This window comes from Eulemur rufifrons, chromosome 29 (genome assembly GCF_041146395.1).
Source record: "Eulemur rufifrons isolate Redbay chromosome 29, OSU_ERuf_1, whole genome shotgun sequence".
NCBI classification, from domain to species: Eukaryota; Metazoa; Chordata; class Mammalia; order Primates; family Lemuridae; genus Eulemur; species Eulemur rufifrons.
Genome location: NC_091011.1, coordinates 99588857 through 99601806, shown reverse-complemented (window position 1 = coordinate 99601806; position 12950 = coordinate 99588857). Strand labels below are relative to the sequence as shown.

The 12950-nt window shown below is 40.5% G+C and overlaps 1 protein-coding gene across 2 annotated transcripts in view; it reads right to left on the bottom strand.

Moving 5' to 3' along the window:
* The window catches only part of UBE3C (ubiquitin protein ligase E3C), a 109983-nt gene that overhangs the window by 48495 nt on the left and 48538 nt on the right, over positions 1 to 12950 (bottom strand). For both annotated transcript variants that reach the window (XM_069461294.1, XM_069461295.1), the window contains 3 exons: positions 12676 to 12908; positions 3432 to 3536; positions 790 to 877 (listed from right to left, as the gene is read on the bottom strand). In XM_069461294.1, coding sequence (XP_069317395.1) covers positions 790 to 877; positions 3432 to 3536; positions 12676 to 12908 — 426 coding nt within the window. The remainder of the gene's footprint in view (positions 1 to 789; positions 878 to 3431; positions 3537 to 12675; positions 12909 to 12950) is intronic.

Here is a 12950-nt window from a genome sequence, read left to right as displayed (position 1 = left end):
GCATTATATCTAAAATATAAATTAAAAACTCTTAAAACTCAATAATTAAAAAACAAGTACATGAAAGGACACTCAATATCATTAGTTAACTGGGGAATACACATTAAAGCCACAATTAGATATCATTACACACCTTTCAAATGGCTAAAATAAATTTTCTTAAAAAATGACAATTCCAACTATTGACTAGGCCATGGAACTCTCAACGCTGGTCTGAATGCAAAAGGGCATAAACAGTTTGCAGGTTCTCACGAGCACACAATCGCCAAATGACTTGGGATTCTTACTGCACACACAAACCTGCACACAGATGTTTACCAGCTGCATTAATCACCAGGGACCAACAACATAACCAAATGTCCTCTGGTGAACGGCCTGACAAACCGTGCTGTCGTCCATTCGACAGAACACAGCCGGGCGGCAAGAGGGACCCCGCCCTTGACTCACACAGCACCGCCGATCTCAAGAATCTCAGGTGTACCGTGCCCGGCGAACACAGACACACACACAGCCACGGACCACATGGTTTCCTTTAAGACATTCTGCAAAAAGCAAAGTGAAGGTGCCACACGCATCAGTGGCTGCCAGGAGCCGGGGCCAGGGGAGGGGTTGGCCACCGAGGAGCTCAAGGTAATTTTCGGGGTAATAAACTATTCTACATTGTTATCTTGGTGGCGGTTACACAACTGGATGTTGTTTATAAAAAAAAAAAATCACAGAACACTAAAAGGAGTGAATTCTACAGTGTGTAAATCATTCCTCAACACGCCTGCATCCTAGGACACTCACCATCCAGGGTGGACTGCAGTGGGCCTATCCTCCCCATGCGCCGGAACCTCCACACGTGTCTGGACGAGGGCACGTAGAGCTGAGTGACCTGCGGGGGCAACCCTTGTTCAGCACTTCCTGCACAAACTGCTACCTGGTCTCACCTGAACACAATCGGTGCTTCATGTTTTCTTCTAGTGGCTGGACTCTCTCTTTGCTCTAATACCTTCATGTTCTTTTCACACCACCTTCTCATGCCCTCTTGTATGCTGGCTGAACTTTCGTACTTTTGCAGTTTAACTACTTTTTCTAATACAGCCCAAAGAAATCTCTAATTGTTTTATTTAATGATGTACAATATCTAGACATAGTAAGTCATGATAATGTCATTACTTCATGAAGCAAAATATATCACACTTGATTTTAAATTTTATTTATTTTGAAACAGGGTCTTGCTCTATTGCCTGGGCTAGAGTACAGTGGCACCATCATAGTTCACTGCAACATCTAACTCCTGGGCTCAAGGGATCCTCCCACCTTGGTCTCCCAAAGTGCTGGGATTACAGGTGTGAGCCACCACGCCTAACCCCTTCCGATTTTTAATGAAGCAGCAGAAACTTTTGTCCAGTAAAATTTCCCATGATCTGGATTTTGCTAATTGCATCCTCATGGGGTTGTTAAACATGTACTTCTAATCCCTCCATTTCCTGTAAGCTTGCAGTTAGATATAGAGGTTTCATCACATTCAGATTTAATTTTTTGGCAGGAATGTTTCTTAGCTGGCTGGGGAGCTCTTTCACAGGAGGCGAGATTAAAGCCACTCCCAGTGTGGTGTGTGTACCCTGCTCCAGGTGGGCGATGAGATAAAGAACCCGTGCCAAAATATAAACAACTGGGTCCCTACACAAGCTGCTGGGCTCAGCTGCTATTTTCCCATAGCAATACTTTCTGGAGGAAGGCAGGGGTGCAATGATTTACATTCCCGCACCAGAGCCTCATCTCCTGGGGGGACGCTCACACAGCCTCAGACCAGCAGGCCCAGGGCACGGATCACAACTGGAGTAGCACTGCCTAGGTCTTCTATTTCACAAGGGCCTGCAGAATGGGGTGATTCTAGTTTCACGTATTATTAACATGAATACTTCTACGAGAAAGATCACACATCATCAACCACCTGGTTAGCCTGAGGTACAGTTCATAAAGGAAAGGCAGGCTAAATACTTGATTACTTCTTTTAGTCAAAACAGTTTTCAAAATAATGAGGTGGGCGGGCGCGGTGGCTCACGCCTGTAATCCTAGCGCTCTGGGAGGTTGAGGCGGGAGGATTGCTGGAGGTCAGGAGTTCTAGATCAGCCTGAGCAAGAGTGACCCCATCTCTACTAAAAATAGAAAAATTAGCCAGGTGTCATGGCATGTGCTTGTAGTCCCAGCTACTTGGGAGGCTGAGGCAAGAGGATTGCTTGCCCAGGAGTTTGAGGCTGCTGTGAGCTATGATGATGCCACGGCACTCTACCCAGAGCAACAGAGCGAGACTCTGTCTCAAAAAAAAAAAAAAAAAGTGGTTCCTTTGCATCCTACGAAAATGACCAATGAAGTTTTCTTTTTAGTATTATTAAATCATAGATTTAAGCACACCTGATATTCGAGTCACCTGCAGCTGTTTCTACCGAGGTCACCTCTCCCGCTCGTGGCCAGCTGTAGGCCTTCCAGTGCCTCCGGATCCTGCCACACGACCCAGGAGCCTTTTGTGGCTCCCTTGCTCCCTAGTGTGACAGGACGCTCCACACCCATCCTGTAGGGTCCCCAGACCTAGAACCAACCATTGTGCCAAGCGACTGCTGCTTCTCGGTGAGAAATGCTGTTTGGAAACCCCTGCCTGGGCTGGAGCGTCTGCTGCTCTCGGGTCTGACATAGTTGCTGACGCTGGTCAGTGGCGTTAGAGGCCATATACTTAAAGACAAAATAGCTCATGAGGGCACAGGAATGCTTATGAAACTGTTCTAAGCACTCACGTTTGCTCTTTAATATTTCTGTGATCTGCTTTCTTCTCCACCCCTCTATTCCCTATCTCCCAGCCCTAAGATTCTGACATGAATCCACTCTTTTCTGAAAAACAAAAATGAAAACACTTCATGCCCTGTTAATGTTACTTAAATTTTTCTCTAACATATTGTACTACTGAATCTGTTTTAGATGTAGATCTTAGTAATACTCAAATTTGTCTCTGCTTCTGTGGAGAGTTAAGGAGATCTATTTCCTGCAAGTATTGAACCTACGAGGGCTGTCCGGAAAGCACCCAGCCATGTAACGTGCTTGTTACAGTAACAATGGCTGGATACTTTCCGGACAGCCCTTGTGTATTTATTACTAATACCAATAGAAGCAACATCTTTTTCAACATCAACAAAGAATCATTAGGCTTCAATATAATTTGAGGTTTAAGAGGAAAATTAGGATTAATAACAAACTCAGAATGCATGTAAGTCAATGCTAGTGCTATGTTCCACTATGCAACCAAAGAGTTAGCAGTTAAGGTTTACCATTAATACTTAGTGAATAAGCAATAAGACAAACAGTTTTAAAGGATTATTTTTCTCCTCAGAAAGACAAAAGCTGAAAAATATTTTTAATTAAAAAATATTAAAAAGATTTTTCATTGACACCTTATCTGCTTTAATATCTTCTTGTTCTGACAGCCAGTGATTTGGAGGACAAAAACTTCTCCTTGTGTCTCTGGACTTCAACATTTTCACTAGGTTGGTGATCACCTGCAGGGAGAGAACAGGTCTGTGTCACACGAGCGAGGTCAGTAACTGCCGCTGCGCAGAGCCACGCACACCTCTGACCAGAGCGGCCCACGGCAGTGGGACCCAGCATCGCATCTGGCTACAAACCACCAAACCAGGGACAGAAAAGGGTTTTTCTCTGCCAGCATAAGAATGCGCACAAAGCAGTTATCTGCAAACAAATATGTATAGAAAATCAACACACACATGCACAGGAGAATTTTCTTTAATTATGAGAGAAATGGTGAATAAGTTTTGAAACACAAATTTGGAAGTGTTATTAGCTCAGCTGAGCTACAATGAAAGACATCTCCATGTGGTGCAATTTCGTAAAACTTTCCTAAGTTGGCCGGGCGCGGTGGCTCACGCCTGTAATCCTAGCACTCTGGGAGGCCGAGGTGGGCGGATCGTTTGAGCTCAGGAGTTCGAGACCAGCCTGAGCAGGAGGGAGACCCCATCTCTACTAAAAATAGAAAGAAATTATATGGACAGCTAAAAATATATATAGAAAAAATTAGCCGGGCATGGTGGCGCATCCCTATAGTCCCAGCTACTCGGGAGGCTGAGACAGGAGGATCGCTTGAGCTCAGGAGTTTGAGGTTGCTGTGAGCTAGGCTGACGCCACGGCACTCACTCTAGCCTGGGCAACAGAGTGAGACTCTGTCTCAAAAAAAAAAAAAAAAAAAAAAAAAAACTTTCCTAAGTTAAAACAGCATGCCTTATTTTTTTGAGAAACACTGTACCAAGGGCACTGCAGGAAAAGGGAAGCATCTAGTAATCATCCTCACATCCTCCCCACCCTCACCCCACACACAAATTTCGGTATTTCCCTTAAACAAGCCTCTGGAGTTCAGTCCACTTCCCACCATCACTCCACAAAGATGTAGTCTCATTCCCCAAATGGTCTGGCCTACAAAAATTTTCACTACATTATCATACCTTAGTCTTTTATTATCATTTTCTTCTGAATGAGCAATTTTATAGTTCCTCTCTGGCTCCTTACAAAGAGAATCCAACTATTATAACTACCACGGAACCGAGTAGGTACTCAATGACTGAGGGGGATCAATAATTATTTGTAAATTTTATAATATACGATTAAAGAGACCTAACAGCACTATTTAAAAAAGACCTGAAATTCTATATTGAATAGAAATGTATCTTTTATAAGCAAAGATAAACCAAAATTTTAAATCCAAAGTTTTAAACCTCTACAATCAGGATTCAATCATAAACCTACTAGGGAATTCAAGAAGACTGCGATGGTGTTTTCCGAAAAAGTCACTCAGGTTTATGTACACTCTGCTTCTAATTAAATAAAATACATTAGGATAATCAGAGGAATAATAAAATCAGAACAACGATTTCTAAATATACCCACTAGATAAGCAAGATCACACAATCTCAATTGTTATTAGATTTCCCTTTAAAATTCCATCATTTAGCATCTACATACAATAGAAATACAAATGCTTTTTTAAAGAAATGCAAATCCTGGCATACAGGGATACCAAAAATTGTGTCCCCGAGGAAAAATGGTGAGAAAGGGTCCTTGGATTGCTATCTCAGGCCACTATAACGTGGACGCCACCTGAATAACCTACCCATGGACAGAAAAAAGGAATATCTGAGCACTTTGGCCATGCAAATAAAACTACATTAATAAAAACCCCTGCAGATCCGGAATACAGCTTTCTAACTAGTGGACATTTCTTATCAATTTTGAAGTGGCATCTCTCTTGTGACATTTAAAAGCCCATCACAATACTATAGTAATCATCATCCTTTCTGAAGTAGTTTAAGTAGCCAGGGTAAATCTGGAGTTAGTGATGCCTTGACCCTTGAATCTGCTGTGCTTGCTCAAGGGGTCAAGTTACGTAGATTCAATGTTTTATAATTATCGATTTCTTGTGCAGCACAGGTAGAAGACAATAGCCTTGTTTTAGGTTCTATCTGGTTAACTCCATGCTCGAAATAATGTCATTGACCTAATGCACTTAATTCTTAAAAGTCACTCAGCTTTACTCTTCAAAAGTAAAGATTAAATCTCAATTAGCTGTGTAACATCACACGTGCTATCCTCATCGGGGACAAATACAGGTAGTCCATGGGAGGCACACCACACGCTCTTCCAGTACTAGAGACAGAAGTATCATCTTTCTGTATGAAGAAAATGTCCTTCCACTTTCATGACCACCTGATACTATAGATAAATCCAGATTAAATAGCTACCATGCTAAATTTAACCTTTTATAAACACAATAGTTAATAAAGGACATGCTTTCTGACAAATATTTACATGTATTTAACTGCATCATCCCACTAAATATTGGGACCCCATGAATTTAACACTCCCAAGGAAACTCAGGTTTAATGAGGGCAAGGGGTAACTTGGTCAAGGTCATGGAGGGGAGGACCAGATCTGCCTAACCACAGAAAACAAAACTGTGTCCACTCTTAGATGTTCATCTCTGTTCATCCTCTATTTATGAGGACATTTATTTTCTACAGGTCACAAAGTTATTAACTTAGGTATAAGGCAATTAGTGCCCTCATTTACATTCTTCTTCAAAATTATCGCAAAATTAAACATTAAAAAGTTTCAGTTTGGGGCACCCTCTTTCATATTTTCATATCTTTTTTTTTTTTTTTTTTTTTTGAGACAGAGTCTCACTCTGTTGCCCAGGCTAGAGTGAGTGCCGTGGCGTCAGCCTAGCTCACAGCAACCTCAAACTCCTGAGCTCAAGCGATCCTCCTGTCTCAGCCCCCCGAGTAGCTGGGACTACAGGCATGCGCCACCATGCCCGGCTTATTTTTTTTTTTTAATATATATTTTTAGCTGTCCATATAATTTCTTTCTATTTTTAGTAGAGGTGGGGTCTCGCTCTTGCTCAGGCTGGTCTCGAACTCCTGAGCACAAACGATCCGCCCACCTCGGCCTCCCAGAGTGCTAGGATTACAGGCGTGAGCCACCGCGCCCGGCCCATATTTTCATATCTTAAAAGTGGAAAAAGAAGTAATCACATATTACGTATAAAATGTCCTAGTACCACTGATCCTCTTCCAAAAAAAAAAAAAAAAAAGGGAGGAAAGAGTAGAGAAAGGGAGGGCCAAGGAGAGAGAGAGGAAAGCAGAAGGCAAAAGGCGATTTGAGTCTGAGGAGGCACGTCACGGAGGGATGCCAGACAGCAGTCACTGTGGGAAAGCATATCTTAAGTTAAACTTGAAGACGAGTCCTGGATATGAACGCCAGAGAAAATACAGGACATCTAGTTAAATCTGAGTTTCAGATAAACATCAAATAATATGCTTTTAGTAAAAGTATGTCCCAAATATTGCATGGGACATAATTACATTTTTTAAAGTAATTGTGATTTACCTGAAATTCAAATTTAACTGGGTGACCTGCATTTTTATTTACTAAATATGGCATGATTAGCCCTAGACCACTTCCAAAAATAGTTTTTAGAAATGTCAAATAATCATACCTCAAAATCAACTAAGAATATTTTTCCTCCTTCATATAAACTATTTTTCTTCTAAGTTTTAAAGAAAAACATAAATATTAGGAAACCATGAAAATCTGACTGGATCCATTCTGTGATGTGAAAACACCTTTAAATACGTCCTTTTCTCCACATTCACTTTCAGTGTCACCAACTCAACCGCTCCGAAAATATTTAGTACCGAAAACAGAAAGTTTGTGGAGGTAACCAGTAAAAAATTACATAAATTGACTAAAGATTATGAAAGGTAAGAAAAACTGAGTAACAATTTTAAACTGATGAACAGATAGCCAATGTTGAATTCATTAGAGTTTTTGTTTCAATTAAAATTTTATCAAGGCTGGGAATGGTGGCTCACGCCTGTAATCCTAGCACTCTGGGAGGCCGAGGCGGGTGGATCGTTTGAGCTCAGAAATTCGAGACCAGCCTGAGCAAGAGCGAGACCCTGCCTCTACTAAAAAAATAGAAAGAAATTAGCTGGACAACTAAAAAATATATATATAAAAAATTAGCCAGGCATGGTGGCACATGCCTATAGTCCCAGCTACTTGGGAGGCTGAGGCAGGAGGATTGCTTGAGCCCAGGAGTTTGAGGTTGCTGTGAGCTAGGCTGATACCACAGCACTCACTCTAGCCTGGGCAACAGAGTGAGACTCTGTCTCAAAAATAAATAAATAAATTTTATCAAGGTTTCTAGGAGACTTTACCAAAATGGAAAGACTTCTAGAATTTTAAACAGCACCTAAAAGTCATAGGTGAACCCAATTTTGCAAATTGAGATCAACTGTTACAAAAACCTGCCCAGAGTGAATTCTGACAGGTGGAGTTAGGCCCGTGGCTCCTACCCTTTGCCTCGGGTTAGAACTCCCGGAGCTTTGGCAAGTGCCCACAGGCCACCCGAGGACAGCCCGGGTCAACTCCTCCGAGGCTGAGCCAGTCAGCGGCTGTCCCAGCTGCTCCTAGCGGTTCTGATATATGGAGACTTGAGAACCAGGGTGGTGACTGGCAGAAAGTAAAATAAAACAGCAAACACACATCAGAAAAACTGGCTCTCTCTAGCTCAATGTACAAGTTCTAGTAGGTTGTAAGTCTTAAATACACAGGATTATGTTCACTTGGTGCGTTAACTCTTGTCCCACATATCATGTTCTTGCACACTAGCTCAAAACTTTAGACTAAAGGTTCAGAAACTAATAAATTGAATACCTAGAAACACATATAATTGTTACACATGCTCTATCATGTACCATTTGAATTAAAAATAGGCGATACTTACAGGCAGGTTTCCCTCAACCCCCAAATTAAAAAGATCAAGTACATAACTGCACAGAAACATAGAAATTCCTTATAAAAACTCAACTTGACATCTGTCCAAGTTAAGGATTATAAATTAACATGCACTATTTTCCCAAGATCACGGTGTGTTAGAGAGTTCACTGGCTATGCTGATTGTAAGAAAATCTTGCGTAATTATCCTTGGGGAAATATTCTTAAGCACTGCCTATATTATCACTTCTTAAGAAAATATATTATCAAATAATAAATTTATATCTAAATTAAATGACTTAAGGCTATTAATGTTAAATTATGACATTTCTGAGTGCAGATGACGGATATTTGGAAACAGTATTGCAACTGAAAAGTGAGTACATATAGTCAAAGTTCTGAAAGGCAACTGGAAGACCAAGTTACATTATAATATAAAAGTCTATGTAAAATCAGATAAGTAAAACCAAATAGCTTAGTTAATACTTTAAAATCTCAATAAAAAGCATATAATTTACAGGTATTTAAGTGTGGTCAATGTGTAATGTGGTGAACAGATCAAAAGAGAAAACTTTAAAAATTTGACTTCATGATGAAGAATATATAAAAATGACATATGAGAAAAACCTGTAATGCACCAGCTCCAAGAAAGTCACCTCCCAGGCAACGCCCGCCTCCTACAGCAGAGACGATGCTGGAGCTGGCGCTGCGGCCTCCGTGCTCCCACAGTGCCGCCCCTCAGGCTTGTTCTCTCAGCGTGAGTAGCTGAGTGCTTGTCTTCCTCACTACACAGGGACAACAGGGACCCAGTCTGAATTCCTCATGACCCCCAGCAGACCGTGACCACGCAGGGCGGGGGGCCACATGTGGTCCTCTGGATCCTTGAGTACAGCCTTTTGAATGAATCCAAATTTTACAGAACAAACCGTCTTGACAGAGGGATTTGTTTTGTGAAGCCCAGTTTCGGTCAAGGGCTGCACTGGGGATCGGAGGGCCACGTGTGGCCCCCAGGCTGCAGGCTGCCTGCCCCTGGCCTGCCACCACCAGGAAGTATCCGCTCTTGGCTGCAGCTGTCAGAAGTTAATCAAGTTTTATACAGCTCTTAGTTATCACTTGTTAAAAACTGGCATATTTTAAAAAATGGTATTCTCCACCCCATTTATAAACTCTATAAAATTACTACTCAAAGTGTCCACTTTAGTCAAAAAGCAAAAACAAAAAATTCAAACCTTCAAAGACAGAAAAGGATATGGCAGAGCTCTACAAAAACAAAATTCGGGTGTATCACTCTGCAACTTTGGGCTAACGCTGACAGTTGATGATGGCACGCTAGGGTTTTAGTTAGGGCATTACTATTGTTTTAAATTTTTACTTTTTTAAAAAACTTTTTTGAAATTGAAAAGTACGAATCAACCACCAAGAAAGTGAAACTCACTCCCAACACAGCTCTTTCTCCCCGTGTGCACATACCCAGACGGAAGGCGTGAGAGCCGCCTCCTCTCTCCCTGCCGCACCACTGAGGGAATTCCTGTTAATTTTGGTAGCTGCACACAACGACATATCAAAACAGAATTTCCTATCTCCTCATAGAGCTAAAGCAATTATAGCTATAAATTACACTTCAGGAGGAGTTTATAAATTTGATAAATGCATAAACTGTTTTAGCAGTGTCAATGCAGGGCTTAGAAACTGACCTCAATTCTTACAGTGACAAAGAAAGATGACTCTATCCACTTAAAATTCTATGTCCTGTGACCAGCCAACAGAGCCTCTTACACAAATGAGCTCGGCAGGACCATCAAAAGCCTGAGAAATGAAAATGGCTGGTGCCGAAGGAGTCAGGTCTCATCATTTGCAACTCTGTCAAAATCAACAGAAGGTAGGAGATCATTGGCAAAATGCTTTTACCCTCCTTGGTTGATTCTGCCTTGAATTATTCAACTCCAATTTGGCACTATGATATATTAAAAATGTGGATAAAATTTTATTTTAATACTTTTCAAAGGGGAATGTAGAGTAGCAGCTAGCTCTACCAACCACTAGCTACGTGACATCATTTGTAAAATAGGCATAAATACAGTATCTTTCTCACAGAATTATTGTATTAATATTAAATCAATTAATATATGCAAAGCTCTTAGAATACCACCTGAAACATAGTAACCACTCAGGAGTAAGTTCTTACCATTTCATGATTAATATTTTCTTAAAAGAAAAACGAATGGAGCTGATTGCTAAAAGACTATGCCTTGTTTTTGTTATTTTTAGGGCTCACCTTAATAACAAGTAGGATAAAATGGTGTTGGGGGGACTGTTTTGGTCAAAGAACAGAAATCCATTCAAAAAATTGTCTTCAAATTATTCTATTCCAAACTCAAGAGGTCTTTATAACAACTCAATTTCAAACCTACAACAATCCTGTACCAAAAAAAGTGAACTTTCACCCTAATTGTTAAAACCTTCAGTGACTAATAAAAGTGCTAAGGAGTCACTTTGAGGCCTAAAGAAAAGAGTTCACTACAAGATTTTAATTTAATGCTTAAGCAAAACAAAGCAGGGCCAGGGTGAAAAATACACAGCATTATTAACTTCAGAGACATCTATGTCCTAAAGATAAGCCTGTCATATGAAAATTATAAAACTCTCAATAGGTGCTATAACACAATGAAATTATCTGATATTGTACACACAACCTGATATCCTATGTAATGGAAACCTTTATTAACAAAGATCCCAGAGTTTAATTAAATACTGAAAAGAAAACACATATGCTACCATAATACCCATACCCAGGAAAAGCTTACGTAGGGATCATAAATTTTAATAAGATAGCTTATTTTTAACTTAGAAAAGTTACAAAATTATCAATTGCTAAGAAAAGATATATTAAGGGCTTAACATGTGACCTTTAAAGTTTACTTAGGAATATAGAGATAGGTAATTAAAATAAATTGTGCAAACATATATTACACCAATCTGCACAATTATAAATTCAATGATGCATTAGTGCTGTATTCACTGCAATCAAAACATTATCAGTTACTCTCTCTGCTACTAATGCTCATGCTCATAAGTGAAATGTGTTGTAAAATCAGGCAGAATGGGCTGGCTAGAGACTCTCCCGGACTTGTAGAATGAATAAGCATTCCTTAATTAGCCCATCAGGTTAAGTGCAAGCATTAATGGGCCCTTCCTAAAGTCTAGCTTGACATCTTTCTCCAAACATGGCCAAGAAGAAAGTTCCATTAGCAATATTAATACAAGCTTAGTTGATCATTTTCATTCAATTAACTTCTTTCAATTAAATAGATAGCTTGACAAAAGCAGTGATAAAAGACCCGAAGGGACAGCTGATGACTCGAACTGAACATTAGTGTGCGAGAGGTCACTGGTATCAAACGGACTGTAAATCTAGCATCCAATTTGGAAAATGCATTTCTTCTGCTCTCACTCCTTTAATGAGCAATTTTAGCTGACTAGATGTGTTTGCTGCAGAAATTTCATGGGAAGTCAAGCACCCTTTTCCCTTTCTTTTCTTCTACCCCAGTGGTTATATTCTCAGTGGTGGTGGTTTCCTGCCAACATTCCAGCCACAGTAACTCATAACTTCTCTTTTAAAATGAAGATATTTTAAAATAATTTACATATAACTTGCATTTAAAATTAATGACCTATTCTACCTTATTAATCAGTTATTTGAAAAATAAAATCTGTAAGAAATTTTAAATGAAAACATTAAAAATTTTAAATTATACTTCACCTTGTCACAGTTAAGTACTTGTGGCAATTTACAAAAGATATATGTAACAATGTAAAAACAAGGTTTTAAAATGAGGTAAATTTAAATTAAAATCACTTTTTTTTTTTTTAATTTTTTTTTTTTTTTTTGAGACAGAGTCTCACTCTGTTGCCCAGGCTAGAGTGAGTGCCGTGGAGTCAGCCTAGCTCACAGCAACCTCAAACTCCTGGGCTCAAGCGATCCTCCTGTCTCAGCCTCCCGAGTAGCTGGGACTACAGGCATGCACCACCATGTCCGGCTAATTTTTTCTATATATATATTTTAGCTGTCCATATAATTTCTTTCTATTTTTAGTAGAGATGGGGTCTCACTCTTGCTCAGGCTGGTCTCGAACTCCTGAGCTCAAACGATCCGCCCACCTCGGCCTCCCAGAGTGCTAGGATTACAGGTGTGAGCCACCATGCCCGGCCTAAAATCACTTTTTTAATTAAAAAGTTCTGCAAATTAAAATGTATGCTGGAAACAAACCTATTCTTCTGAAACGAGTCAAGACAAAACACGTTTGCATACTATGGGACCTCAGTAAGCACTAAAACACACATCCTCCATACCTTAAATAACTGAATCCAACGTTTCTGCTCCATCTGTATACACTGCTGCACGTCGGAGCTGGTGGTGACCCCGATGCTCTGGAAGGCCGTGGCGTACTCCTCCCGCACCTCCGGCCTGGTCTCGGGGTGGGCCAGCTTGATGATGCCCAGGCAGGCGTCCCGGAGGCAGCGCGACAGCACCACCAGCTCCTCCAGCGTGAAAGGCATCATTGACGACCGTCTCTGACCTACAACTGAGAAACACGACCCAGTTTTCTATCACGTTTCTGTTTTCA